The sequence below is a fragment of the Dendrobates tinctorius genome, unplaced genomic scaffold, assembly GCF_039654945.1.
Source record: "Dendrobates tinctorius isolate UK_male_01 unplaced genomic scaffold, ASM3965494v1 ptg000147l, whole genome shotgun sequence".
Taxonomy (NCBI): domain Eukaryota; kingdom Metazoa; phylum Chordata; class Amphibia; order Anura; family Dendrobatidae; genus Dendrobates; species Dendrobates tinctorius.
In genome coordinates, this window is record NW_027361814.1 from 15,567,347 (window position 1) to 15,594,539 (window position 27,193).

Here is a 27,193-nt window from a genome sequence, read left to right on the forward strand (position 1 = left end):
GCTTCTGTAAAATCATTCCCCAACCCGACATGAAATGACACATGGTTTACATACAGTAAACCATTTCATTTCATGTTTTTTTATATGTCCCTGACTAATAATTAGCTGAGGGTTTGTGTGCAAAATTTGGGACGTCTAGGTGTTAATTTAAGGGGTTAATTAGTTGTAAAAAAATGTGTGGGCTCCCGTGGTAAAATCGCAACCAGAGAGGTAAAGCAGGTGAGTGAGGGCAGATTTTTATAGCCTTGAGAGGGACCATTTTTTTGGCCCCCCCGGCTACAAAAATCTGTCCCCAGACACCCCAGATAAGGCGCATCTATAAGATGTGCCTGTTCTGGCACTTATCCTCTCTATTCCCATTGCCCTGTAGAGGTGGCAAATGGGTTAATAACAAAGGGTTAATGTCACCATTCGATTGTAAGGTGACATTAAGTCGATTAATAATGGAGAGGTGTCAATAAGAGACTGATCCATTATTAACCCTAGACTATGAAAGTGTTAAAAAACACACATAGACATTAATTAAAAAGTATTTTAATGAAAGAAAGACACCTAGGTTTTGACAAATTTGTATTCCTCTGGTAATCAAAAATACAACCATGACCTGCAAAAAAATAACATAAAAAAGCAACTATATCCTTACTTCTCCGCTGCTCATTCATGTCCCACGCTGCAATCCTTCACAAGGGGTTAAATAGTTTACAATGAGGACCGGTGCTAATGTGACCACACTGTAATCTACTGCAGAATGACTTATTTCAGCTCTGCGCAGCCTCACTGGCTGCCTAGAGATGAACTAATAACCGTGGGAAACTTTCTGACTTTTTTCCCACGCTCATTAGTTCACTTCAGGTCAGGGGAGTCCCCGGGTGACCTGAAGTGAACTAATGTGCTTGGGAAAAAAGTCAGAAAGTTTCCCACGGTAATTAGCTTCCTAAAGGTTATGAAGAGTGTAAAGCTTCCCAAAAATTACAAGTAGGGTCATCTGTACAGCACTGAAGGCAACAACTGGATGGCCTCATTAAAATATTAGGAAAATGTATACCTGTAGCAGGCCAATTTTGTTTTTTATTTCAAACCAACAAAATTTCACACAAAGCAGTTTCTACAGTATATATGACAATATTCAATTTTGTGACGAAAAAACTTGCGTGAAATGTGCCTAGCCAAGCAGTTTTTAAAAATTTTAATCAACGGTAGTTTTACACAAAGCACATTAAACTGTAGGCATAAATCTTTGAATCCATAAAAGTATTAGGAAGCTTTTTTTTAGAGTTCAATATACAAGGGAAATTTAACAAGAACCACGTTACAGTACATAGATGAATAATTGAATCCATAAACATTTTTTCACATTTTTTTATTTTTACATATCACCGAAATGTAACAGAAAGCACGTAAACCAAATACTACCAATATGTACCCAAGGAGATGTAGTACTCTATGGATGAGCAATATAATACTAATAAATATATGAACTTTTTTTGAGGGTTATATACCACCGAAAAGTACTCAAGAAGATGTGATACTGAATGTATGAGCAATATAATACCAATAACCTTCTGAACAATTTTTTGATGGTTATATACCAACAGTATGTACTTAAGAAGATGTAATACTCTATAGATGAGCAATGTAATCCTGTTAATTTTTTGAACAATTTGTTGGAGGCTTAGATACCACCGAAATGTACCCAAGAAGACTGTATGGATGAGCAATGCATTACCAATAAATTTTTGAACAATTTTTTGGAGGGTTATACACTACTAAAAAAGAAACCCAAGAAAATGTAATACATTATGGATGGGCAATATAATATCGATACATTTTTTAACAATTTATTTGAGGGTTAAATAACATCAAAATGTACAAAAGAATGAAAAATTCTGCATGGATGGGCAATATAATACCAACGCATTTTTGAACAATTTTTTGAAGGTACATTATGGTGGTACCATAATGTACCGACGAATGTGTAATACCATATGAATGAACAATACAATACCGAAAAAATATGAACAATTTTTTGATGTGTTAGATACCACCAAAATGCACCCAATAAGACGTAATACTCTATAAATGAGAAATTTAATACTGATATATTTTTTTACAATTTTTGGGATGAAGTGATCCAGACTGTTGGATGGAGAGACTGAACTGTCTGAAAGACCTGGTGGTGCTGTGCTGCCAAGCATATTGGAAGCATTATCTGCTATCCGACTGACCACCTGTTCGCACTTCTCTGGCTTCAGAAGTTGTGTACTGTGCCTCCCTGTAAAGGAACCTATGTGTCGTACATGGGCATGTTTATTGTACTTTATTGTACTTCAGTAACAGGTGTAGTTATACTTTCCCCACATCCTCTGCATCTGCGTGCACCATCAACATCACTTCCACTTCCCCATCCCTTTCTGCACTCATTTTCTAATTGCTATGTCTCTTTAAATCAATATATATATACTAGATGGAGGCCTGATGCTATCGCATTGGGAGGGCGGTAATGTCACAATGGGGGCAGGTGCTTATATGCATTGTTTTTGTCCCAGCGATGCTGTTGCTCTTCAAGAGTCTCTTTTGCCCGTTGTTGTCTTTAACGTTGTGCCTTTGCTGCTTTCCTTTCATTGTCATTGGTGTACTTTTTAGGAGGAGCCATGTTGGCATTAATATTTGCTTTTTAAAGGGGTTTTCCCATGAACAAAAGTTCATTTTAAAAATTGTCTGTGTTTGACCGTGTACAGAACATATTACAGCTCCTGAGCAGGGGAGGAAGCAAAATACAATACTGACATTACAGCAGGAGATCGCAGAGGATACATTTTGTGAGGTAAAATATTGTTTAAAAACAGTCAGTGAAATATTTTACCTTAAAAAATGAATCCTCTGTGATCCCCTGCTGTAATGTCAGTATTGTCTTCTGCTTCATCCCCTGCCCAGGAGATGTGTGCTCCTTACACGGTCAGACACAGACAATTTTTAAAATGAACTTTCACTCGTGGGAAAACCTCTTTAATGTGACCAGCTTCCTCTGCCTGTAGACACGTCACGCATCTGCGGCCGGGATCAGCTGAATGGTTCACTGCGCCTGCACAGAATTCATGCAGGCGCAGTAAGTCAGACAGCCGCCATCTTTGTGCAGACAGATAGCGGCGGTCACATTAAAACTGTGCATGCGCACCTCCTGTACAAAGATGGTGGCAGTCAGTGAATCATTCGGCTGATGCCGACGACAGCATGTTCGCGATGATGTTCCGCTGGTGGTACCATGCAAGAGGCTGCGTACGGCGTATACAGTATGTATGTGTGTGTGTGTGTGTGTGGTGTGACGGTGTTCTGCTTATGGTACCACGCAAGAAGCTGGTACCACCAGCAGTTTCCACATTGAGACACCCATCACTTGGGTGTCCCAATATGGTGGTCAGTGAACTTCCGCTGCTTGGAATTCTGGGATTCGAACACATCTGGACCAGCTGCAGTCAAAGCATTTTTTTGTTTAAATACCACCATTATGTACCACAGAGCATGTAATACCATATGGATGAATTATTGACTCAAGAGTAATTATACACTTTTTGTGAGTGTTACATACAAAATAAATGTACCACAGACCACGTAATTCTATATGGATGAGGAATTGAATGCAGAAAATATTTTCAAAACTTTTTGGAGGTGTTAGATATTACAGAAATGTACCCCACAACTCGGAATAATATATGGGTGAGTAATTTAATGCAAACAAATTTTTAAAAGCTTATTTGTAGTTTTAAATACCACATAAATCTACCCCAGACCATAGAATACTGTATGGCTCAGAAATTTAACTCAGAAAATGTTTTAATCACTTTTTTGGTCTGACAGATATCACAGTAATATACCACCAAACCATGCAATGCTGTATGGGTGAGTAATTTAACCCCCCAAAAATTTTAAACGCTTTCTTGTAGTGTTAGATATCACATAAATGTACCCCACAGCACAGAATACTGTGTGGCTGAGAAATTTAACCCAGCTAAATGCCTGAATACTTTTTTTGAGTGATAGATATCACAATAATGTACCCAAGACTACAGAATACTGTATGGGTAAGTAATTTAACCCATAAAAAAAATTAAATGCTTTTTTGTAGTGTTAGATATCACATAAATGTACCCCATGCCACGGAATACTGTTTGGCTGAGAAATTTAACCCAGCAAAAAAATTTTGTGCTTTTGTGGATTGATAGAAACTGTATGCGTGAGTATTTATTTTATATCAGAAACATTTTTAAATGCTTTTTTTGGAGTGTTAGATAAAACAAAAATGTACCCCAGAGCATGGAATACTCTGAGTGAGTAATTTAATCCAGAAAAAAAATCATCACTTTTTTGGAGTGTTATATAACACCAAAATGTGCCACAAAGCACATAATACTCAATGGATCGAAGAATATATAATATTTTTTCACCCGCAAAAAATGCTGCAGCTGTATATTTTGCAAGAGTCTGCACAGCTCTAATCCATTTCCACAGACTGTATTCTGCCACTGTCCCTGCTCCTGCAACTCTCTCTCCCTCAATAGACTAAATGCAGAATGTATGTGATACAAACAGCAGAGCAAATGATTAGAAGGGATGTGAGTATGACGGTTCAGCTTCAGAACTAGTATCAACAGTACAGGACTCTGATTCATTATAATGTGCACACACAGGCCTGGACAAGCACTGTCTCCCTCCAATATGAACTGTCACAGAGCCTGTGCAGTGCCGAGCCAGGCTGCGCCTGTTCTTTTATAACCCCTGATGATGTCACATGGCAAGCCAATCACTGTAATGCCACAACCAAGATGGTTAGGGTATTACAGTGATGTGCAGGCAATCCCCACATGCTTATTAGCTGTGTAACAGGCGCCAGACATTCAGGGATTTGAGCTTTAAATCGAGCACCAAGTACATCCAAGCACCCAGATACACGTTTGCTCATCCCTACTAGTTTTGTGTCCTCTGGAACTCTCTGCTCTACGCATGTGTGGAACAGTTTGTGCGTTCTGACTTTACTGGTTGGTTGTGGACATGATTTTTGTTAGCCATTATTTTTTCTGTACAAAAACCACAATCAAAAATTCCACCTGTTCTCTCAGGGTGAAGCATTTCTCCATTTATAGTGTTGCTGATAGGACTAAGAGAAAACAGACTTTCTATTATAAATCATTACAGGTTCTGCCATTCACCAAAAGTATAGTAATGAATTCCTTAAATGTTACAAATTATAATACATGGACAAAGTTTACTCTCCTTCCCTCCTAACATATGTATTTATTCTTTTAGGTCATAGTGAAAAAGCATTAACTATTGTGTACGCCGTACAAAGCAAACCAATCGAATTTATGGAATGTAAAAAAAATTACATTAGAGGCTCTCCATACCATTGCAAGGTAAGGTAAAAGCAAGAGAACAATTTATTTTATATTTTAAGAGAGAGAAATTCTTGTTCATGTGGTTATGATGTAATACAGTATGTTTTATAACTGTAGACATGGACCGCACATCCTAATATTCATACTGTGATCTAATGCAGCGAGGCAAAAATTTACAAACTGAACATGAGGTTCTTAGTTTAAGATTCTAATCAGATTGTATGAAGCCCACTACCACGTCACGGTGACCTTTCAGTGGGTCCCTAGCCTGAAAGGTGCGGCGCCATGCTCAACCCACAGTCACAGCCAATGTGCACTAGCAGGGAGGACGACCTTGTTCTCCACAGCACCCATACTGCGAGACAGAGTCCCCATAACTCCAGGCCACACCGCCCCACAGGCACAAAACCACAGCAACAATGCCAGCCACACAGTATCAACATCAGGTGAATAGATGTAAAAAGCTCAACTTCCACAAGCTCTCAGACTGTGGACGGAGAGCAAAAATAGATGGAACCCCTCTTGCAGTCTCCTGCTAATTTAAAAAAACCTGGGTCAAATAGGAGGAGTGCTGGTCCAAGTAAAAAAAGGGGACAGTATGCTATGAGCTATAACTGTAGAAAAGACATGGGCCACATATCCCAATATCCATACTTTGACATAATGCCGCTAGCCGCAAATGTACAAACTGAACATAAGGTTCTTTGGTTAACATTCTGATGAGACTCTATGAAGCACACTACCACATACAATATATACAATACTATATGTATACTCATTTATGAAGGATCCAATAAAAATATGAGATAATCATTGCGGAAATTTGTTATTTTGGAATCCTTTACAGATATCAGTATTAAAGGGCTTTATAGCATTCTTAAACCTCTTTGCTATTGCTCAGAGCTTAAAGGGTTTGTCCAGCTTTTTTTTTCCCATTCTTTGTTCCTATGCTGAAAAATGCTGACAGTTCATAATATACACCCTGTCAGCATTCTGCACTATTGCCTAGATACCACACTTAGGGATGTAAACAGCTCTCTCCTTATTCCGGAGGAGCTGGTCACATCCCTCTATAGTTTTCCTGTCTGGCAGACACTGGACATAACCTCACAACAGACACCGTGCCCCCAGTCTCTGCCAAACCCTTCCCCTTCCTCCTCCTTCAGCATCACTGTGTCGGAGGACAGTGTAAGCCAGCAGTGGCAGGAATCAGCTAATTGGACTAACCAGACCAATCAGTGAGTGATCATGTGACAATTATTTGAATCAGCAAGTAGAGCAAAATCCTAACAGGGCACATATTACACATCTTTAGGACAATGCATATCAATCAGAATTACAAACATGTAAATGACACCTATAAATAAGGCCTCCTTCACGCATCCATGTTTCCAGTACATGTGGTATCCATTTTTTTCATTGATGCCACACATATGCATTATAGCCTAACCTCATATTCACGCAAAACACACTGAGACATGTCTGTTTTTTTCTGGCAGCACAGATGATGAGAGCCAATACAAGTCTATAAGTCCGTGAAAACTGTGTATAGCACACGGATGCCATCCGGGGCTCCATCTGAGGCTGGTTTCACACTTGTGTTTTTTTTCGCGGTATTTTAGCGCTAAAAACACATGCGTTTTTTTTCCCTATACTATGCATGGGATGCGCTTATGTGCGCATACACATGCGTTTGTATGCGTTTTTCCGCGCATGCGTTTTTTTGCGGTATGCGCTCGGGCGCACAAAATGCATCCTGTTGCATTTTTTGGGCGTCCGACTTGCCTCAAAAAAACGCATGCGCACGCAATGCGTTTTTTTACAGCAAGACACCCATTATAAGTCTATGGGTGCGCATATGTGCGCATTGGCATGCTTATGTATGCGTTTTTTTGCGCATGCGTTTTTTTTTAACCATTAGTTGGACAATGGAATTTAGGGGTTTGGGTTAGAGTTAGGGTTAGTTAAGGGGGTTTAGGGCTAGGGTTAGGGTTAGCTAGGGTTTAGGGTTAGGGTTAGGGTAAGTATGGTTTGGTTAAGGGTTAGGGTTAGGGTCAGGGTTAGGGTTAGTATGGTTTGGTTAAGGGTTAGGGTCAGGGTTAGGGTTAGGGTCAGGGTTAGGGTCAGGGTTAGGGTTAGGGTTATGGTAAGGTTAGGGTTAGGGTCAGGGTTAGGGTCAGGGTTAGGGTTAGGGTTAGTAAAGTCATGGTTTGGGTTAGTGTGAGGGGCCACCTAATGTTGGAAAAAAACGCAAACGCGGTAAAAACGCACTAAAAACGCATACAAACACATAAAAACGCTGCGTTTTTTTCATGCATGCTCATAAAAATGCTTGAAAAAAACGCAGCATTTGTATGCGTTTGTATGCGTTTTTTCAATGCGCTTTTTTGCGGGAAAAACGCGCTGCAAAAAAAAGCAAGTGTGAAATTAGCCTGAATCACCTATTTCAGAGATTTACATGGAAACCCCGGTGTAAGGGCTTAGCCTTACTGCAATCTTTGGGAGGCAGAATGAACAGTCAAGAAGTCAAGAATTGTTTTTATTTATTTTTTACGCAGTTTCTCTTGCAGTATAAGTGATTAGACGACTTTATTCTTTGGGTCGGGGCAATTATGGTGATACTGTCATGATCCAGGATGGGATTTCGCTTTGACCCGTCCTGGTTAGACTATGGGTTAATTGTGCTGCCTCTCTCTGGCAGCAGGAGGCTATTTAGTGCTCACTGGACCTGGGTCCGGTGTCAGTTATACTCCAGCCCTCGGCTGAGTTAAGTGACCTCTTGTATACGTGTGCCTTGTGCCTGATATCTTGCTTGCTTGTTCGGTTGTGATCTGGTTCTGTCCCTGTTACAAGTTCTGCCTGACCCTCTTGTACTGCGCTACCTCTCGTGTATGACTCTCTGCTTGTGACCCGACTTCTCTCTGCTCGTCCCCTTGGTACCACGTCGCCCTCTTGTGTATGACCTTTGGCTCTGTCTGACCACCCGTCTGTTTGTCCCTCTGTACCTCGTTTGCCCGTACTGCTGTGACCTCTGTTTTGCCTGACTCTGAGTTGTTGTGTGGTGTCCTGTCCTATCTGAATACAGGTCACCAAGCCCCGCCCCCTTGCAGTCACATGACCATAGGTCCCGTGCACATTATTCAGTTTCAGTGTCCGCAGGTCCTGTGCCTCTTTACTTTCCAGCACTGACTGGACCCTGACACTATTAGCCTGAAGCACGCATGGTCACCTCTGCTGCCCTGCTCCCCAGGTAACTCTTAGCACTGCTTCTGTACTCAGGACACACGCACTGGCTCTATGAGCAAGTGTAGTGCGGTGTCTCTGACAGATACCAGATTTATATATTTTTCTATGTTTAGCTGTTTAGCTGATGTCACACAATAAAAGAAGCTCTGCACTTCAGCACTGCTATCTACAGTTGTGGACAAAAGTATTGACACCCCTGCAATTCTGTCAGATAATACTCAGTTTCTTCCTGAAAATGATTTGTCTTCAATGAAAAAACACAAAAGAGAATGAAGCAAAAAGCAAAACATTGATCATTTCATACAAAACTCCAAAAATGGGCCTGACAAAAGTATTGGCACCTTCAGCCTAATACTTGGTTGCACAACCTTTAGCCAAAATAACTGCGATCAACTGATTCCGGTAACCATCAATGAGTTTCTTACAATGCTCTGCTGGAATTTTAGACCATTCTTCTTTGGCAAACTGCTCCAGGTCCCTGATATTTGAAGGGTTCCTTCTCCAAACTGCCATTTTTAGATCTCTCCACAGGTGTTCTATGGGATTCAGGTCTGGACTCATTGCTGGCCACCTTAGAAGTCTCCAGTGCTTTCTCTCAAACCATTTTCTAGTGCTTTTTGAAGTGTGTTTTGGGTCATTGTCCTGCTGGGAGACCCAGCTTTCTCACACTGGGCCCTACATTATGCTGCAAAATTTGTTGGTAGTCTTCAGACTTCATAATGCCATGCATATGGTCAAGCAGTCCAGTGCCAGAGGCAGCAAAGCAACCCCAAAACATCAGGGAACCTCCGCCATGTTTGACTGTAGGGACCATGTTCTTTTCTTTGAATGCCTCTTTTTTTCTCCTGTAAACTCTATGTTGAAGCCTTTGCCCAAAAAGCTCTACTTTTGTCTCATCTGACCAGAGAACATTTTTCCAAAACGTTTTAGGCTTTCTCAGGTAAGTTTTGGCAAACTCCAGCCTGGCTTTTTTATGTCTCGGGGTAAGAAGTAGGGTCTTCCTGAGTCTCCTACCATACAGTCCCTTTTCATTCAGACGCCGACGGATAGTACGGATTGACACTGTTGTACCCTTGGACAGCAGGGCAGCTTTAACTTGTTTGGATGTTAGTCGAGGTTCTTTATCCACCATCCGCACAATCTTGCGTTGAAATCTCTTGTCAATTTTTCTTTTCCTTCCACATCTAGGAAGGTTAGCCACAGTGCCATGGGCTTTAAACTTCTTGATGACACTGTGCACGGTAGACACAGGAACATTCAGGTCTTTGGAGATGGACTAGAAGCCTTGAGGTTGCTCATGCTTCCTCACAATTTGGTTTCTCAAGTCCTCAGACAGTTCTTTGGTCTTCTTTCTTTTCTCCATGCTCAATGTGGTACACACAAGGACACAGGACAGAGGTTGAGTCAACTTTAATCCATGTCAACTGGCTGCAAGTGTGATTTAGTTATTGCCAACACCTGTTAGGTGCCACAGGTAAGTTACAGGTGCTGTTAATTACACAAATTAGAGAAGCATCACATGATTTTTCTAACAGTGCCAATACTTTTGTCCACCCTCTTTTTTTTTGTTTGGTCTGGAATTTTATCCAATTTGGCTTTAGGACAATTCTTTTTGTGTTTTTTCATTGAAGACAAATTAAATGAAGATAATAATAACAAAGAATTTGTGATTGCAATCATTTTCAGGAAGAAACTGAGAATTATCTGACAGAAATGCAGGGGTGTCAATACTTTTGTCCACAACTGTATAGCAGAAAGCACGATCTCCTATGAACGCCAACCATCATGACAACTCATTGCACCCCCCGGACATATAACTTGCTTCCTGCCAGCACACGTTAAATCTCACAGCTCCACCTATGTCTATTAAAGGCACATGATGACTGAGTGTTGCAAAAATGCCATTGCTATTCTGTGGGTTAAGAATAAAACAATGATACAAAACTGATATAGCAAAATATATTAAAAAAACTATAACATAATTTTAAAAACTAAGAATTTGATTTGTGTTTTCAAATTTTTTAGACCTATCATGAGTATATATATATTTTTGTGATAAGTATTTTTTTTTTTACACTTTTTTGGGGATTGAGAGGTGGCCAGAAAAAAAGCAGCAATTCTGACAGGATATATAACAAAACAAATATCTCTGACTTTTATGAACGTGGTGATATCAATTACATTTTTTAATGTTTTTTACTGCTTTTTTTTAACAAATGAGAATAAGTGTAACTTTATTTGAACATTTATATTTTGCTTTTTTATATTTTCAAAAAGTTCCTGGTAGAATGCACTCTAATACTTCTGTACTGCAGTGTTTTGTCCTGACAGTTCTCTCCTATGCAACCCAGTTAACTAAGAAGCCTACATTACGCTTTTATTTGTCAGGAAAACCCATTTGTCCCCTGCAATTATTATTATTATTTATTTATATAGCACCATTGATTCCATGGTGCTGTACATAAGAAGGGGTTACATACAAATTACAGATATCCCTTACAGTAAACAAACTTACAATGACAGACTGATACAGAGGGGAGAAGACCCTGCCCTTTCGGGCTTACATGCTACAGGATGGTGGGGAAGGAGACAGTAGGTTGATGGGTTGCAGCAGTTCTGGTGTTGGTTGAAGTGATATCTCCGGTAGTGGTGAGGAGGCAGCAGGGTCATTGCAGGCTGTAGGCTTTCTTGAAAAGGTGGGTTTTCAGGTTCCGTCTGAAGGATCCAAATGTGGTTGATAGTCGGACATGTTGGGGCAAGGAATTCCAGAGGATGGGGGCTATTCAGGAGAAGTCTTGGAGGCTGTTGGGTGATGAACGAATAAGTGTGGAGGAGAGAAGAAGGTCTTGGGATGACCGGAGATTACGTGAGGGAAGGTATTGGGAGATTAGTTCAGAGACATATGGAGGAAACAGATTATAGATGGCCTTGTAGGTCAGTATTAGTAATTTGAACTGGATATGCTGAGGGAATGGAAGCCAGTGAAGAGATTTGCAGAGGGGAGAAGCGGAGGAGTAGCGAGGAGAGAGATGGATTAGTCGAGCAGCAGAGTTAAGGATGGACTGGAGTGGTGCGAGGGTGTTAGCAGGGAGACCACAGAAAAGGATGTTGCAGTAGTCGAGGCGGGAGATGATGAGGGCGTGCACAAGCATTTTAGTAGATTGAGGGTTGAGGAAAGGACGGATTCTGGAAATATTTTTGAGCTGGAGGTGACAGGAAGTAGAAAGAGCTTGGATGTGCGGTTTGAAGGACAGGGCAGAGTCAAGGGTTACTCCAAGGCAGTGGACTTCCGGTACTGGAGAAAGCGTGATGTCATTAATTGTGATAGATAGGTCAGGTAAGGAAGATCTGTGAGATGGAGGAAAGATGATGAGTTCAGATTTGTCCACATTTAACTTGAGAAAGCAAATGGAGAAGGAGGATATGGCTGATAGACACTCCGGGACTCTGGGCAGCAGAGAGGTGACGTCTGGGCCAGAGAGGTAGATCTGAGTGTCATTAGCATAAAGGTGGTACTGGAATCCATGGGACTTTGAGTTGACCCAGGCCAAGGGTAAAAATTGAGAAGAGTAGGGGTCCTAGAACAGAGCCTTTGGGGACTCCAACAGAAAGAGGATGGGATGAGGAGGTAGTGTGGGAGTGGGAGACGCTGAATGTGTGGTTTGAAAGGTATGAGGAGATCCAGGATAGGGTGAGGTTTTTGATGCCAAAAGAGGAGAGGATCTGTAGTAGGAGTCAGTAGTCAACTGTGTCGAATGCAGAGGACAGGTCTAAAAGCAGGAGTATAGAGTATGGTCCGTTTCCTTTGGCTGTAAGGAAGTTGTTTGTAATATTGGTCAGGGCTGTCTCAGTGGAGTGATGGGGGCGGAAACCAGATTGTAGATTGTCAAAGAGCAAGTTATATGAGAGGTGGGAGGAAAGTTCAGCGTGGACGTGCATCTCCTGGAGTTTGCAAGTGAATGGGAGCAGTGATATTGGACGATAGCTGGACATAGCGGTTGGGTCGAGGGTTGGCTTTTTAAGTATAGGCGTGATTATGGTATGTTTAAAAGCAGAAGGGAAGGCACCGGACGTTAGCGATAGGTTGAAGAGGTGGGTTAGGGATGGGATAAGTGTGGTGGTGAGGTTGAGGAGGAGGTGGGATGGGATGGGGTCAAGTGCACAGGTCATGATGTGCGATTTGGAGAAGAGGCAATTAAGCTCCCCTTCAGTGATGTTGGAGAGGGAGGTTATGGGGTTTGGGCATTGGTCTGGTATACAAAGGGGTTGTGGTGGTTGAACAATGAAGACTTGCCTTGTTTGGTCGATCTTATTTTTTAAGTGTGTGGCAAAGTCCTCAGCAGAGATGAGGGAGGTTGGAGGGGGCAGTGGTGGGCGGAGGAGGTATTAGGCAACGATGGGGAAACAGAGTTTAACCACTGTCTAACCACTTAAATGACACAGTTACTATGAACTTTGGGGTAAACCAGCGCCAGCTGGGAATTTGAAAGCTGCTCTAGCACACAAAACCCACCAGCTCATTTACGATATGCCCCCCATAAAGAAAGCCAGCTAAGCAAAATTCGCACTCCAGAAAATCTTTAAGTTCTTTCAACTTTCTTAAGATGTGTGTTACAGAGGGAGGGGGTATTCCAATATTAGACTCTTTAGGTACTTTATAAATGCATGATTAGTTTACCTTCCAGAGTGCACCTTGAAGTTTAGTGAGTGATTGGCTTTAGTGAGGATGAGAAGACATTGTGACCTGTGCATGCTGCCTGCTCACTTCAATGTCCAATTCTTCTCGCTGAAGTAGCTCGAACGGTGTCTAAAGACAGGCAGGAAAAAGGTATTAGAGCAGATCCACTGCCACATTTTGTGCACTCTGAACATGTTACTGTGCTCCTCTAGTGCTGACCACGGTGCTCCTCCAGTTCCCAATGAAACTCTGTCAATTAATACAAAGGACTGGCCTTATTATGCAAATAGGAGTGCATAACAGTGCACCAAGACATAGGTCATGCCAAGGTTGAACTGAAGCGTACTCCTTATCATAGAGAACAAAGCTAGATTTTTTTTAGCACATAGTGAGTTAAACTGTATATGCCTGGTATGATGTTTAGAGGGGTTATGTACCCTATATTAATGTTTATGCAGTTTTATTGGCATTTTGGGGCTGACGCACTCCCTGTAAACCAACATTATTCTAATCGTCTATTACTACCAACAAGCTGAACGAAAAGCTCCAATTTGACAGACTGTGATCCTATACCTTGGCACCTACAGTGGCTTGCAAAAGTATTCAGCTCTTTTGGCTTTACCTTTTCTGAAAGGCCACAGAGGCTACAATACCATTAACAAGAGGCACCACTAACCAAACACCATGAAGATCAAGGAGATCTCCAAACAAGTCAGAGATAAAGTTGTTGAGAGATACAATTTAGGGTTGGGTTAGAAGAATATATCCCAATCTCTGATGATCCACCGGAGCACCATCAAATCCATTATCATCAAATGGAAAGAACTTGGTACCACAAGAAATCTGCCAAGAGAGAGCCACCAGAACTATCAGTTTGGGCAAGGATGTCATTAATCAGAGAGGCAACACAGAGACCAAAGGTAACCTTGAAGAAGCGGCAGAGTTCCCAAGCAAAGAATGGAGAATCTGTCCATATGACCACTCCATAGAGGTGACTTTTATAGAAGAGTGGGCAGATAAAAACCTTTCATTGCACACAAAAAATGTAAGGCTCATTTTGGGTTTGCCAAAAGACATGTGGGAGACTCCCCAAATGTACGGAGGAAGGTGCTTTGATCAGATGAGACCAAAATTGAACTTTTTGGCTGCCAAGCTAAATGCTATGTTTGGTGCCAATTCAACACAGCTCATTACCTCAAGAATACCATCCCCACAGTGAAACATGATGCTGGCAGCATCAAGCTGTGAGGATGTTTTTTGGCAGCAAGGATAGGGAAAATAGTCCAAGTCAAGGGGAAGATGCATAGTATGAAATACAGGGATTTCCTTGAGCAAAACCTGTTTCAGTCAGTCTGATATTTGAGAATGGGATGGAGGTTCATCTTTCAACAAGAAAATGATCCAAAGCATATTGCAGAAGCAGCACTCAAGTAGTTTAAGGAGAAATGTGGTAATATTTTGGAATGGCCTAGTCAAAGCCCAGACCTTAATCCAATTCAGAATCTGTGGTCAGATTTGAATATCGCTGTTCACAAGAAGAAACCATCTAACTTGAAGGGGCTGGAGCAGTGAGCAGTTTTGCCTTGAGGAATGAGCAAAAATCCCATTGGCAGGATATAGAAAGCTCATAGAGACTTATCCGAAATGACTCGCAGTTGTAATTGCCACAAAACGAGGATCTACAAAGTACTGACTTTAGGAGGGTGAATTATTATACACACTGAAGTTTTCACTTATTTTGTCCTATCTGTTGTTTGCTTCACAATAAAAAGAAAGCCAAATGTTCACAGTTGAATGCATGCTATTTACATGAACTGATTCAAACCCTCAAAAAAACATTGAAATTCCATGTTGTGAGGTAGCAAAATATGAAAAATGCCAAGAGGGTGAATACTTTCCCAACCCACTGTGTGATGATGATTTATGATTGCATTAAAGTGCTCACAGCCTCACATCAACTTGTAATGCTGTGTGGATTCCTTTCCCCAGAGGTGCTCAAAGAGGAGATCCCAAGAGGAAAAACAAACAAAAAACACCTGGTTCCCGCGCTGCTATAATTCAACCCTCAAATGGAGGAAATCCAGTCGATTCTAGGAGTAGGTTCCAATATCAATGCTTTATTTCATGGTACATACAAAGACAACGCGTTTAGAGGTCCATTACATGACCTCTTCCTCAGGTTGGATGTACAAGGATGAAGACAAATCAAAGGTTGACGGTTTATTTCATATCGGGGTTAATTACCCCGCTGCTCACAAAGAGGAAGCTGTGGGGTGGAGTAACCACATGCAAATACATAAACATTTCATTACAAAACGAACCAATATTAAAAGACACAATAACGTACTCCCCATAAATCACAAATTGGACTAGATTAAAAAAAAAAAAAAAAAACTTCGGAGGATGTGCCAATTCCTCCTTTAATATATTTTTCATTTGTCTGTGCACTTATTAAATGTAGTTAAAAAATTAAACGAGAAGTCCCCATCCTCTCGGCTCTTTTTCTTTGTAAGGCCGGGGTCACACTAACCGACGCAAAATACGGTCATTAGTTTACAGGCATAATACGGATGAATGACCCCTAAATAGTGCTCCGCATGTCATCCGTAAGCAAGGTGTGGTCGTGTATTTTGGGCAAGTAAGCATCCGTATGCCATCCGTATGCTGAGATTTTCTCGCCAGCTTGCAAAATGGACATATTATGGAGCCCTATGACAGGTTTTATAACATAAACGAAAGAATAGATATAGACACATAGAATACATATATATATATATATATGTCATTGAGACACATATATATATATTTATATTTCACAGAGTTCTTCATAGCAGAATAGCCGCTAATTCAATTGCCGGCTTTTGTCATATCATTCCCCAACCCGACATGAAATGACACATGGTTTACATACAGTAAACCATTTCACTTCATGTTTTTTTTTATATGTCTTTCATTAGTAATTAGATGAGGGTTGATGTGTAAAATTTGGGAGGTGTAGGTCTTAATTTAAGGGGTTAATTCGTTGTAAAAAGATGCGTGGGCTCCCGCGTTGACAAATTACCGTGGGAGCCCACACATTTTTTTTTTACAACAAATTAACCCCTTAAATTAAGACCTACACCTCCCAAATTTTACACATCAACCCTCATCTAATTACTAATGAAAGACATATAAAAAAAACATGAAGTGAAATGGTATATTGAAAACCCATTTAAAATAATGCCCGCTTTCAAAATGTAAAAAACTATTAGCGTCCACCTTGTTAAAAAACGTCTTAGTGTGAATACTGCAGGATTCAATAAATAAATTTAAATCCAAAAAATCAATGGCGGTATCACTAAAATGTGGAGTAAAATTAAAACCCCATTTGTTAGAATTAAGATGATCAATAAAAACACCAAGGTTATTGTGCCGATTATCCCAAATTAAAATCAGATCATCAATAAAGCGCTTATAAAAAATGATCTCGTTTTTAAAAACAGAATTCTCTATAAAAATGTTCTCAAAACGTCCCATAACAAGATTAGCAATGGTTGGTGCTACTTTGGATCCCATAGCCACACCCGTTAATTGATGATAAAAAGCACCCAAGAAGGTAAAGAAATTATTTTTCATGATTAATGAAATACCTTTATATATAAAAGTTCTTTGGGGGGCCGAAAGCCGATCATCAGATTCCAAATAAAATTGTAAACAAGATAGAGCTACATCCTGCTGGAAATTTGAATAAACTGCTGTAACATCGAGGGTCACTAATATATATGAATCCTTCCACTGTACAGTCTTCAGAAGCTGAATCAAGTGAGCTGAGTCCCTTTTGGATTTAAATTTATTTATTGAATCCTGCAGTATTCACACTAAGACGTTTTTTAACAAGGTGGACGCTAATAGTTTTTTACATTTTGAAAGCGGGCATTATTTTAAATGGGTTTTCAATATACCAGTAAATCAGTTTAAGAGAATTAGGAGGAATTGTACAGAGGAGAAAGATTATTTGGAGCAGGCTGATTTTTTAAAAAAAAAGGTTTTATGCACAAAACTATCCAAAAAAACTTATTGAAAATTCCCTCAGACATGTACAGACTGAGTGTAATCAGGAAACGCTGCTTACAAAGAAAAAGAGCCGAGAGGATGGGGACTTCTCGTTTAATTGTTTAACTACATTTAATAAGTGACACAAACAAATGAAAAATATATTAAGGAGGAATTGGCACATCCTCCGCAGTGATCCCGTTTTGGGGAAGTTCTTGCCTGAGAACCCCAGGGTCACCTATAGGAGGGCTCCACGATCAGAAATATATTAGCCCCCAGTAGTTTGAAGGAAAAAACCCTGAATCCCTCTGTGAATATTAAAATAGCTAGTAATGTTGGAGTGTTTCGGTGTGGGAAATTGAAATGCCATAGTTGTAAAGGCATCACTCATAATGTGTCCTCTTTCAGCTCTACCTCCACCAATGAATCTTTTCCCATACGTGAAAGGTTGTCCTGCGAGTCGGACTTGGTCATTTATTTGATACAGTGCAGCTGCAATAAGCAGTATATAGGGCGGACAACAGAAACATTAAGAAAGAGAATTAATGCACATCTGTTTTGCACAGCCCTGCACATCCCTGCACAGCTCCTCCATATGTGTTATGAATGAGTCACCGTAGGAGGCAAAAACAGAAATACCAGCTAAGTCCAGAAAACCAGAGAAGTTGGCAGCTATCGGATTGCAGACCCCTGAACCTATCAACAACAACTAGCAGTAGCCGTGGGGGGTTCCTACGGTGCCCTAGACCCCTCGATCACAGCCGGAGAACTAAATAGCCTAAAGACAGAAAGGGAAATCTAAACTGCCCCAGAGCAGACCCCAAAGCAATAGGCAGCCCCCAACATATAATGACGGTGAAGCAAGATGAAAAAACACTCACACAGATAGAAAGATAGGCTGAGCAAATGATGGGGCCCAAGCTAACTAAATAGGACAGGATAGAAAAGCTGCTGTCTGCAATCCACCAAAACCATATCAAAAACAAGAGCCAACCGACTGATAGGGAAAAAAGCCCTGAAGACGCTAGGCTTCAAAAGACTATATCAGTACTCAGGTATTTTCTGAAGACAGAGCAAAAAGGAATTCAGCTCACCCCAGCAGGGAATGGCAGAAATCCAGAAAAACAATGCAAAACAAAACCAAAACACAAATGCAAAAAGCAGAGCAGAAAACTTAGCTTTTGAGGAGCAGGAATCAGACTGGTCTCCAAGAATCCCTCAGAGAATTCACCCGCAAGGCAGAAGGGCGTCGGCTGCCTTATATCCAGTCAGCAATTCCAGTCACCCAGTCATCATCATTCTGCTCAGGTGCTTGGTAATCAGCCTCACTACCTTCCTTCACCAGAAGAGGGAGTTCATCAGACCTCAATGGTGAAGGGGAAAATGAACTCACAACACACATCGTCACAATGTCAAAAAAGGCTTTATGAAGCACGGCCTGTCCAGACACTGCGCTATCATACATGGACGGGATTTTTCGGGTTTGCGGTTTTTACCTATTGACCGGGTTGATTCTAATACCCCTAACAGATTCCAGGCTTTGTGTAGAAGAGAAAACTACTGGATTTATAGGTTGAATACCATAAATCCAAATGGCCTCCAATGAGGTGTGCGATATTTTCGAGTGAAATTTCTTCTCAGATGCGTTTATTTTTCTGTCACTCTGAAAAGTTTTCCTGACTTCTTATGTTAGTACTGTAAGTGGAAAACCTGTCTGGTTATTCACGGTCTTGGTTTTCTGTGTATATAATGTTCACTTTTTTTCTTAAATAGATGGCTCTTTTTAGTCCAATATAATAGTGTGCCTATAGCACTATTAGTTAAAGTGGATGATTTTAGTTCACATACATACTTTTAGTCCCACAACCTTATAGGTTTGATTCTGGTATGAGAAGTTTTTTTTGTTTTTCTTTTTAATCCAGTCCAATTTGTGATTTATGGGGAGTAAGTTATTGTGTCTTTTAATATTGGTTCGTTTTGTAATGAAATGTTTATGTATTTGCATTTGGTTACTCCACCCCACAGCTTCCTCTTTGTGAACAGCGGGGTAATTAACCCCGATATGAAATAAACCGTCAACCTTTGATTTGTCTTCATTAGAGTTGAGCGACTTTTGGTTTTTTAGGGTCGCGTTTCGTTTCGTGAAACCCGACTTTTCCAAAAGTCGGGTCGAGCAAGATCGTCCGATTATAGGGAAAAGTCGGGGTCGTCCCGAAACACGAAACCCAATGTAAGTCAATGGGAAATAAAAGTCGGCAGTGAGAGGAGGACAGGAAACACACCAACAGTGCCCATTTGAATGCCAAAAGCATCAATTCTTCTTACTTAAGCTTGTCAACCTTAATTAACTTCATAATATAAGTTACGCACTGAAAAATGGGTGTTATTTGGCTAAAGTTGTGGGGGGGGAGGGCTGGCTGCAGGTTTTCATGTGCCCTGGGCGAAAGAGCGCCCCTTTAACACATACCACAACTCATCATGCTCCGATACGGCAGATAAATAGCGGTATAGTACAATGAAAAATACCTCACTTTTTACATCTCATGACGAGGCCCATCTATTTCTCCATACAGAATCATTGGTCCCATATAATGTTTGAAACAGTATATGATGAGCTCCACATAATGCTACAGTATATGTTGGTCCCCATGGATGAAGCTCCACTGTCTTATGGGCCCAAATAATGCTCCAAACATAATGGGCCCCATTTCTAATGCTCTAGTGTATAATGGGCCCTGTAAATGCTGCTCCAGTGTCTGATGTCCACCTTTGGAATGTTCCAGTGTATGGTGGGCCCCATCTATCATTCTCCAGAGTATAGTGCTCCCCAAAAATTGCTGTCCCAACATTGAAAACAATCAAATAAGTCTCCTCGCTAGGGAATCCCTGTACTTGTCTGGACAGGTGCTGTAGCTTGCTTAACAGCTCGCCAGCCGTTCTCACGCCCAGTATGGATTGCACGTGATTGCCAAAGGTTAGAAAGGGTACCATATCCCTGGATAACATGTATGGATAGCGTACACATTCAAAATATATGTCTATACAGCATGAGGCAGGCTCAGACGGTGTTAGGCCCAGTATGGATTGCACGTCATTGCACAAAGGTTAGAAAGGGTACCATATCCCTGGATAACATGTATGGATAGCGTACACATTCAAAATATATGTCTATACAGCATGAGGCAGGCTCAGACGGTGTTAGGCCCAGTATGGATTGCACGTCATTGCACAAAGGTTAGAAAGGGTACCGTATCCCTGGATAACATGTATGGATAGCGTACACATTCAAAATATATGTCTATACAGCATGAGGCAGGCTCAGACGGTGTTAGGCCCAGTATGGATTGCACGTCATTGCACAAAGGTTAGAAAGGGTACCGTATCCCCGGATAACATGTATGGATAGCGTACACATTCAAAATATATGTCTATACAGCATGAGGCAGGCTCAGACGGTGTTAGGCCCAGTATGGATTGCACGTCATTGCACAAAGGTTAGAAAGGGTACCGTATCCCCGGATAACATGTATGGATAGCGTACACATTCAAAATATATGTCTATACAGCATGAGGCAGGCTCAGACGGTGTTAGGCCCATTATGGATTGCACGTCATTGCACAAAGGTTAGAAAGGGTACCGTATCCCTGGATAACATGTATGGATAGCGTACACATTCAAAATATATGTCTATACAGCATGAGGCAGGCTCAGACGGTGTTAGGCCCAGTATGGGTTGCACGTCATTGCACAAAGGTTAGAAAGGGTACCGTATCCCCGGATAACATGTATGGATAGCGTACACATTCAAAATATATGTCTATACAGCATGAGGCAGGCTCAGATGGTGTTAGGCCCAGTATGGATTGCACGTCATTGCACAAAGGTTAGAAAGGGTACCGTATCCCCGGATAACATGTATGGATAGCGTACACATTCAAAATATATGTCTATACAGCATGAGGCAGGCTCAGACGGTGTTAGGCCCAGTATGGATTGCACATCATTGCACAAAGGTTAGAAAGGGTACCGTATCCCTGGATAACATATATGGATAGCGTACACATTCAAAATATATGTCTATACAGCATGAGGCAGGCTCAGACGGTGTTAGGCCCAGTATGGATTGCACGTCATTGCACAAAGGTTAGAAAGGGTACCGTATCCCCGGATAACATGTATGGATAGCGTACACATTCAAAATATATGTCTATACAGCATGAGGCAGGCTCAGACGGTGTTAGGCCCAGTATGGATTGCACGTCATTGCACAAAGGTTAGAAAGGGTACCGTATCCCCGGATAACATGTATGGATAGCGTACACATTCAAAATATATGTCTATACAGCATGAGGCAGGCTCAGACGGTGTTAGGCCCAGTATGGATTGCACGTCATTGCACAAAGGTTAGAAAGGGTACCGTATCCCCGGATAACATGTATGGATAGCGTACACATTCAAAATATATGTCTATACAGCATGAGGCAGGCTCAGACGGTGTTAGGCCCAGTACGGATTGCACGTCATTGCACAAAGGTTAGAAAGGGTACCGTATCCCTGGATAACATGTATGGATAGCGTACACATTCAAAATATATGTCTCAGGAGGCAGGCTCAGACGGTGTCAGGCACAGTATGGATTTGACGGCCCAGATTACACAGCGGAGGAGCAGGGAGAGGTAAAGATTGCAAATGCTGGGGCCCTGCCCAAGCAAGGGGGGCCCACTCTTGGGCGTCGGTACTGGCACTGGGCCCCTCATAGTACAGCGGTGTGTCTGACGGCGGGTGTGCACCACCACCCTCAGAGACACTTGAGTGCACTATGAGGGACCCTGTGCCAGTGCCCGCGCCCAAGAGTCGGCCTACCCACCTGTCCAGGGCAACGGCACTCGCACGGTGTCGTGCGCTAGGTGGTTACCCCGCCATGTGGGGGGAGGCAGCACAGTTAGGGAGTTTTAGAAAGTGGCATATGTTGATGTTGGACATTCAGCTGATGCAAAAGGCGAAATAGGTGAAGTCCCAGGAAGAGGTGGACCAAAGCAAGCCATTTTTCTGTCACCCTATGTGTCATCAGGGGAAGGTGGGACAAAATCCTTGGAAACCCATGCGTGGTTCATTTTAATGAAGGTTAGATCATCAACATTTTGGGTTGACAGACGGGTCCTTTTTTCTGTCAGGATTGATCCAGCTGCACTGAAGACTCTTTCCGATAGCACACTTGCAGCTGGGCAAGCGAGCTCCTGTAAGGCATATTGGGCCAATTCAGGCCAGGTGTCCAGTTTAGCGGCCCAATAGTCAAAGGGGAATGACCTGTGTGGGAGAACATCGATATGGGAGGAAAAGTAGTTTGTAACCATAGTTGACAACTGCTGTCTCCTGTCACTTTCCATCGATGCAGTATTACCAGTTGTGTGAGCGGTATTTGAAAAATCAGTCCACAACATTGTCATGAAACCCCTGTCTCCAACGCCACTTCTGCTGTGTGCACCACGAACACCTCTGCCAAGCTGCCCCCGGCCCGTACGGCTCGTGTGAGAACCATCACCGCTGCTGTGTGCTGGGAATGCCTCAAGCAACCGATTTACCAGAGTTGCTTGTTTATTAGCCAATATTAGGTCAAGGTTCTCCTGTGGCATGATGTTTTGTAATTTGCCTTTATAGCATGGATCCAGGATGCTGGCCAACCAGTAGTCGTCATCGTTCATCATTTTGGCAATGCGGGGGTCCCTTTTTAGGATCCGCAAGGCATAATCTGACATGTGGGCCAATGTTCCCGGTGTCAATGATGCACTGCGAGTGCTGGGTGGAGGAGCACTTTCTGGCAAATCCACATCCCTCCAGTCACGCACAAACCCTGTACCAGACCTTGCCACGCCAACATTTTCACTTGCCCCACGAGATGCATCCTCATCCCCTAAGTAATCATCCCCATCATCCTCCTCCTCCTCCTCCTCTTCTTCCTCCACCTCGTCCAGGAGAGGTCCCTGAGCAGACAATGGCTGAATGTCATCAAGGATTCCCTCCTCCTCTTCCTCCTCATCAACATTGGCTGCAGACGCCTGCTCCTTAAGGTGCGTCAAAGTTTGCATGAGCAGACGCATAAGTGGGATGCTCATGCTTAGGATGGCGTCGTTTGCGCTTACCAGCCGTGTGCATTCCTCAAAACACTGAAGGACTTTACAAAGGTCTTTCAGCTTCGACCACTGCACACCTGTCAACTCCATGTCTGCTCTCAAAGTGCCTGGCCGTGTATCCTCCCACAAATGCATTATGGCCTGCCTCTGCTTGCACAGCCGCTCCACCATGTGCAGGGTGGAGTTCCACCTTGTTGCAATGTCGATAATGAGGCGGTGGTTGGGAAGGTGGAGCAATCGCTGCAGCTTCTGCATACGAACGGAGTGTACAGGCGACCGGCGGATGTGCGCGCACAGTCTTCGCACCTTCTGGAGCAGGGCTGTTAACTCCGGATAATTTTTGAGGAAGCACTGCACCACCAGGTTCAAGGTGTGAGCCAAGCAAGGTATGTGGCTGAGTTTTGAAAGGGCTATGGCTGCCACAAAATTACGGCCGTTATCACTAACTACCTTGCCTGCCTCAAGATGTACACTGCCCAGCCATGACTCAGTTTGTCGCTTCAAGTACTCGGCCAGCACCTCGGCGGTGTGTCTGTCGCCCAAACACATCATCTGCAACACAGCCTGCTGACGCTTTCCACTAGCTGCTCGATAGGGGGACACATCGTGTGCAACAGTGGCAGCTGCAGATGGAGTGCTCGTACGACTGCGCTCTGTGGAAGAGCTTTCGCTTCTGGAGGAGGAGGAGGAGGAGGAGGAGGGTCGAACACCTACAGCCAACTGTTTCCTATACCGTGGGCTAGGCAGCACTGTCCCACCACCGCTGTCCCCTGTGGACCCTGCATCCACCACATTAACCCAGTGCGCAGTGATGGACACGTAACGGCCCTGGCCATGCCGACTGGACCATGCATCAGTTGTGAGGTGCACCTTTCCACTCACTGACTGCTTGAGTGCATGGACAATGCGGTCTTTCACATGATGGTGGAGGGCTGGGATGGCTTTGCGAGAGAAGAAGTGGCGACTGGGTAGGTCATAGCGTGGTACTGCATAGGCCATGAGTTCGCGGAAAGCTGTGCTTTCCACCAACCGAAAGGGCATCATCTCAAACGAGATTAGTTTGGCAATGTGGGCGTTCAAACCCAGTGTACGCGGATGAGAGACTGAGGACTTTCTTGACCTACTCATAGTGTCTGGGAGGGTGAGCTGGACTTGAGAGCTGCATATGGTGGAAGTAGCGGTGGACAGTGCGGACTGAGAGAGGGTTGATGATGGTGATGGAGTTGGTGTTCTTTCTGATGGCCTAGAATCAGTCTTTCGTTGATATAACAGTGGGATTCCCTGACTGCTGTGGCCTTGCAACGACACCTCAACATTTGCTGCTGTGCTAACCGGTGGGCTTACAGTGGGGGAAACAATGTAGCGTTGCTGACTACCTTCGTTGTGATCAGTTGCACATGTGGCACTTGAGGTTTGGTGTTGTGTCCACGCTTGCAAGTGCATGCTGGTTAAATGTCTAAGCATGCAACTGGTATTCAAATTTTTCAGATTTTTCCCTCGGCTAAAGGTCTTTGCGCACTTCTTACAGATAACCTTGGCCTGATCATGAGGATTTTGTTCAAAAAAGTGCCACACTGCACTCTTCCTACTTTGGCAGACATTTTGCGGCCTAGCACGCTGTGATCTTTTGACCCTCTGGACAAGCTGTCCAGCAACTCTTTTGATGTTTGGAACCTGTCTTTGGAGTGCTCCGGGCCTGCCAGATAACAGCTGTTGCGATGTTGATGTCTGCTGTGGATGCTCCTCATCTGAGCTATTGGAAGCAGCACCCTCTTCCCCCAATGGATGCCAATCTGGGTCAACAACTGGGTCATCCATCACCTCCTCTTCTATGTCATGTGCACCTTTCTCTGTGTCACCGTGTATGGTGGTATAGTGTGCGGGAAGGGGCACCTGAGTCTCATCAGGGTCAAAATCTGGCTCTGTACACTGCGAGGACAATGTAGTGCTCTGAGTGAATGTACCAGCAGAATCATCCATCAGCGGCTGTGCATCAGTGCACTCCATGTCAGATTCATCTTGGCCTGGGTAATTCACCATTTGACTTGATAATCCAGGCATGGTATGTGAAAACAGCTCCATGGAGTAATCAGTAGTATGGCCTGCGTCATCCTTCAATCTTGGTTGGGGTGAAGGACACAAGGAAAGGTGTGGTTCATGAACATGAGCCTCCAATGACGACTCAGTGCTTTTACTTTTTACAACTGAAGAAGAGGAGGCGATAGAGCTGGAGGCTGAGTCAGCAATGTAAGACAAAACTTTTTCCTGATGCTCTGCCTTTAAAAGCGGTTTGCCAACTCCTAGAAAACTAAGCGTTCGAGGCCTTATGTAGCCAGACGATGACGCAGGGTCAGCACCTCCTGCATTCGGTCCTATTTTGCTCTTGCCACTACCATCAGATCCACCACCAACACCATCATTACCAGCTGCCAACCCCCGCCCAATTCCACGGCCTCTTCCACCAGCCTTCATCATTTTTGGTAGAAATGTAGACAAAATCCAACAAACTATATAGTAATGTAAAACAAGGTACAAGGTGTCTATAGGACAGGGGAGATTTAGAATTTCTGCACACACTTGTGGACAGTGGACACTTTTGGATTGTGTGAGGCCCACTGATATCTGAGCGCTATGTGACACGCTCGATGGCACAGCTGCCTGTGACCAAAGTGACGAGAGGATAATGGAGATTTTGAATCTCTGCGTACACTTTTGGACACTGGACACTTGTGGATTGTGTGAGGCCCACTGATATCTGAGCGCTATGTGACAGGCTCGATGGCACAGCTGCCTGTGACCAAAGTGACGAGAGGATAATGGAGATTTTGAATCTCTGTGCACACTTTTGGACACTGGACACTTGTGGATTGTGTGAGGCCCACTGATATCTGAGCGCTATGTGACACGCTCGATGGCACAGCTGCCTGTGACCAAAGTGACGAGAGGATAATGGAGATTTTGAATCTCTGCGTACACTTTTGGACACTGGACACTTGTGGATTGTGTGAGGCCCACTGATATCTGAGCGCTATGTGACACGCTCGATGGCACAGCTGCCTGTGACCAAAGTGACGAGAGGATAATGGAGATTTTGAATCTCTGCGTACACTTTTGGACACTGGACACTTGTGGATTGTGTGAGGCCCACTGATATCTGAGCGCTATGTGACACGCTCGATGGCACAGCTGCCTGTGACCAAAGTGACGAGAGGATAATGGAGATTTTGAATCTCTGCGTACACTTTTGGACACTGGACACTTGTGGATTGTGTGAGGCCCACTGATATCTGAGCGCTATGTGACACGCTCGATGGCACAGCTGTGACAAAAGTGACTAGAGGATAAGGGAGATTGGATTGCTTTTAAAAAAGCAGTTTGCGGAGCAGTGGGTAAACAGCAATGCCATCGTGTCAGGAAGCCTTAAAAGGCAGCCCAACAACCAACACCACTGATACACCACAATATAGCCTCCCCTTGCACTGCACACACAGTGACTTGTGTGTTGTGCAGGCCAAATCGCTAGCAGCAGAAGCAGTTTTTTTGTCTTCTTCCCTGCCTAACGCTCTCCCTACAGAATCAGCAGCAACCTCTCCCTATACTAAGATCGGCAGAAGTAAGATGGCGGTCGGCGTGCACGCCCTTTTATACCCCCTGTGACGCCCACCAAAGCAAGCCAATCACTTGCATGCCCTTCTGAAAGATGGTGGTGACCCGT

At 43.1% G+C, this 27,193-nt stretch overlaps 1 protein-coding gene across 3 annotated transcripts in view; it reads left to right on the top strand.

The window, feature by feature from the left end:
• The window catches only part of LOC141049748 (alpha-2-macroglobulin-like protein 1), a 355,320-nt gene that overhangs the window by 130,519 nt on the left and 197,608 nt on the right, over positions 1 to 27,193 (top strand). For 2 of the 3 annotated variants that reach the window (XM_073546474.1, XM_073546473.1), the window contains exons 10-11: positions 3,856 to 3,897; positions 5,302 to 5,408. In XM_073546474.1, coding sequence (XP_073402575.1) covers positions 3,856 to 3,897; positions 5,302 to 5,408 — 149 coding nt within the window. The remainder of the gene's footprint in view (positions 1 to 3,855; positions 3,898 to 5,301; positions 5,409 to 27,193) is intronic. The other variant, XM_073546476.1, reaches the window with a different exon arrangement.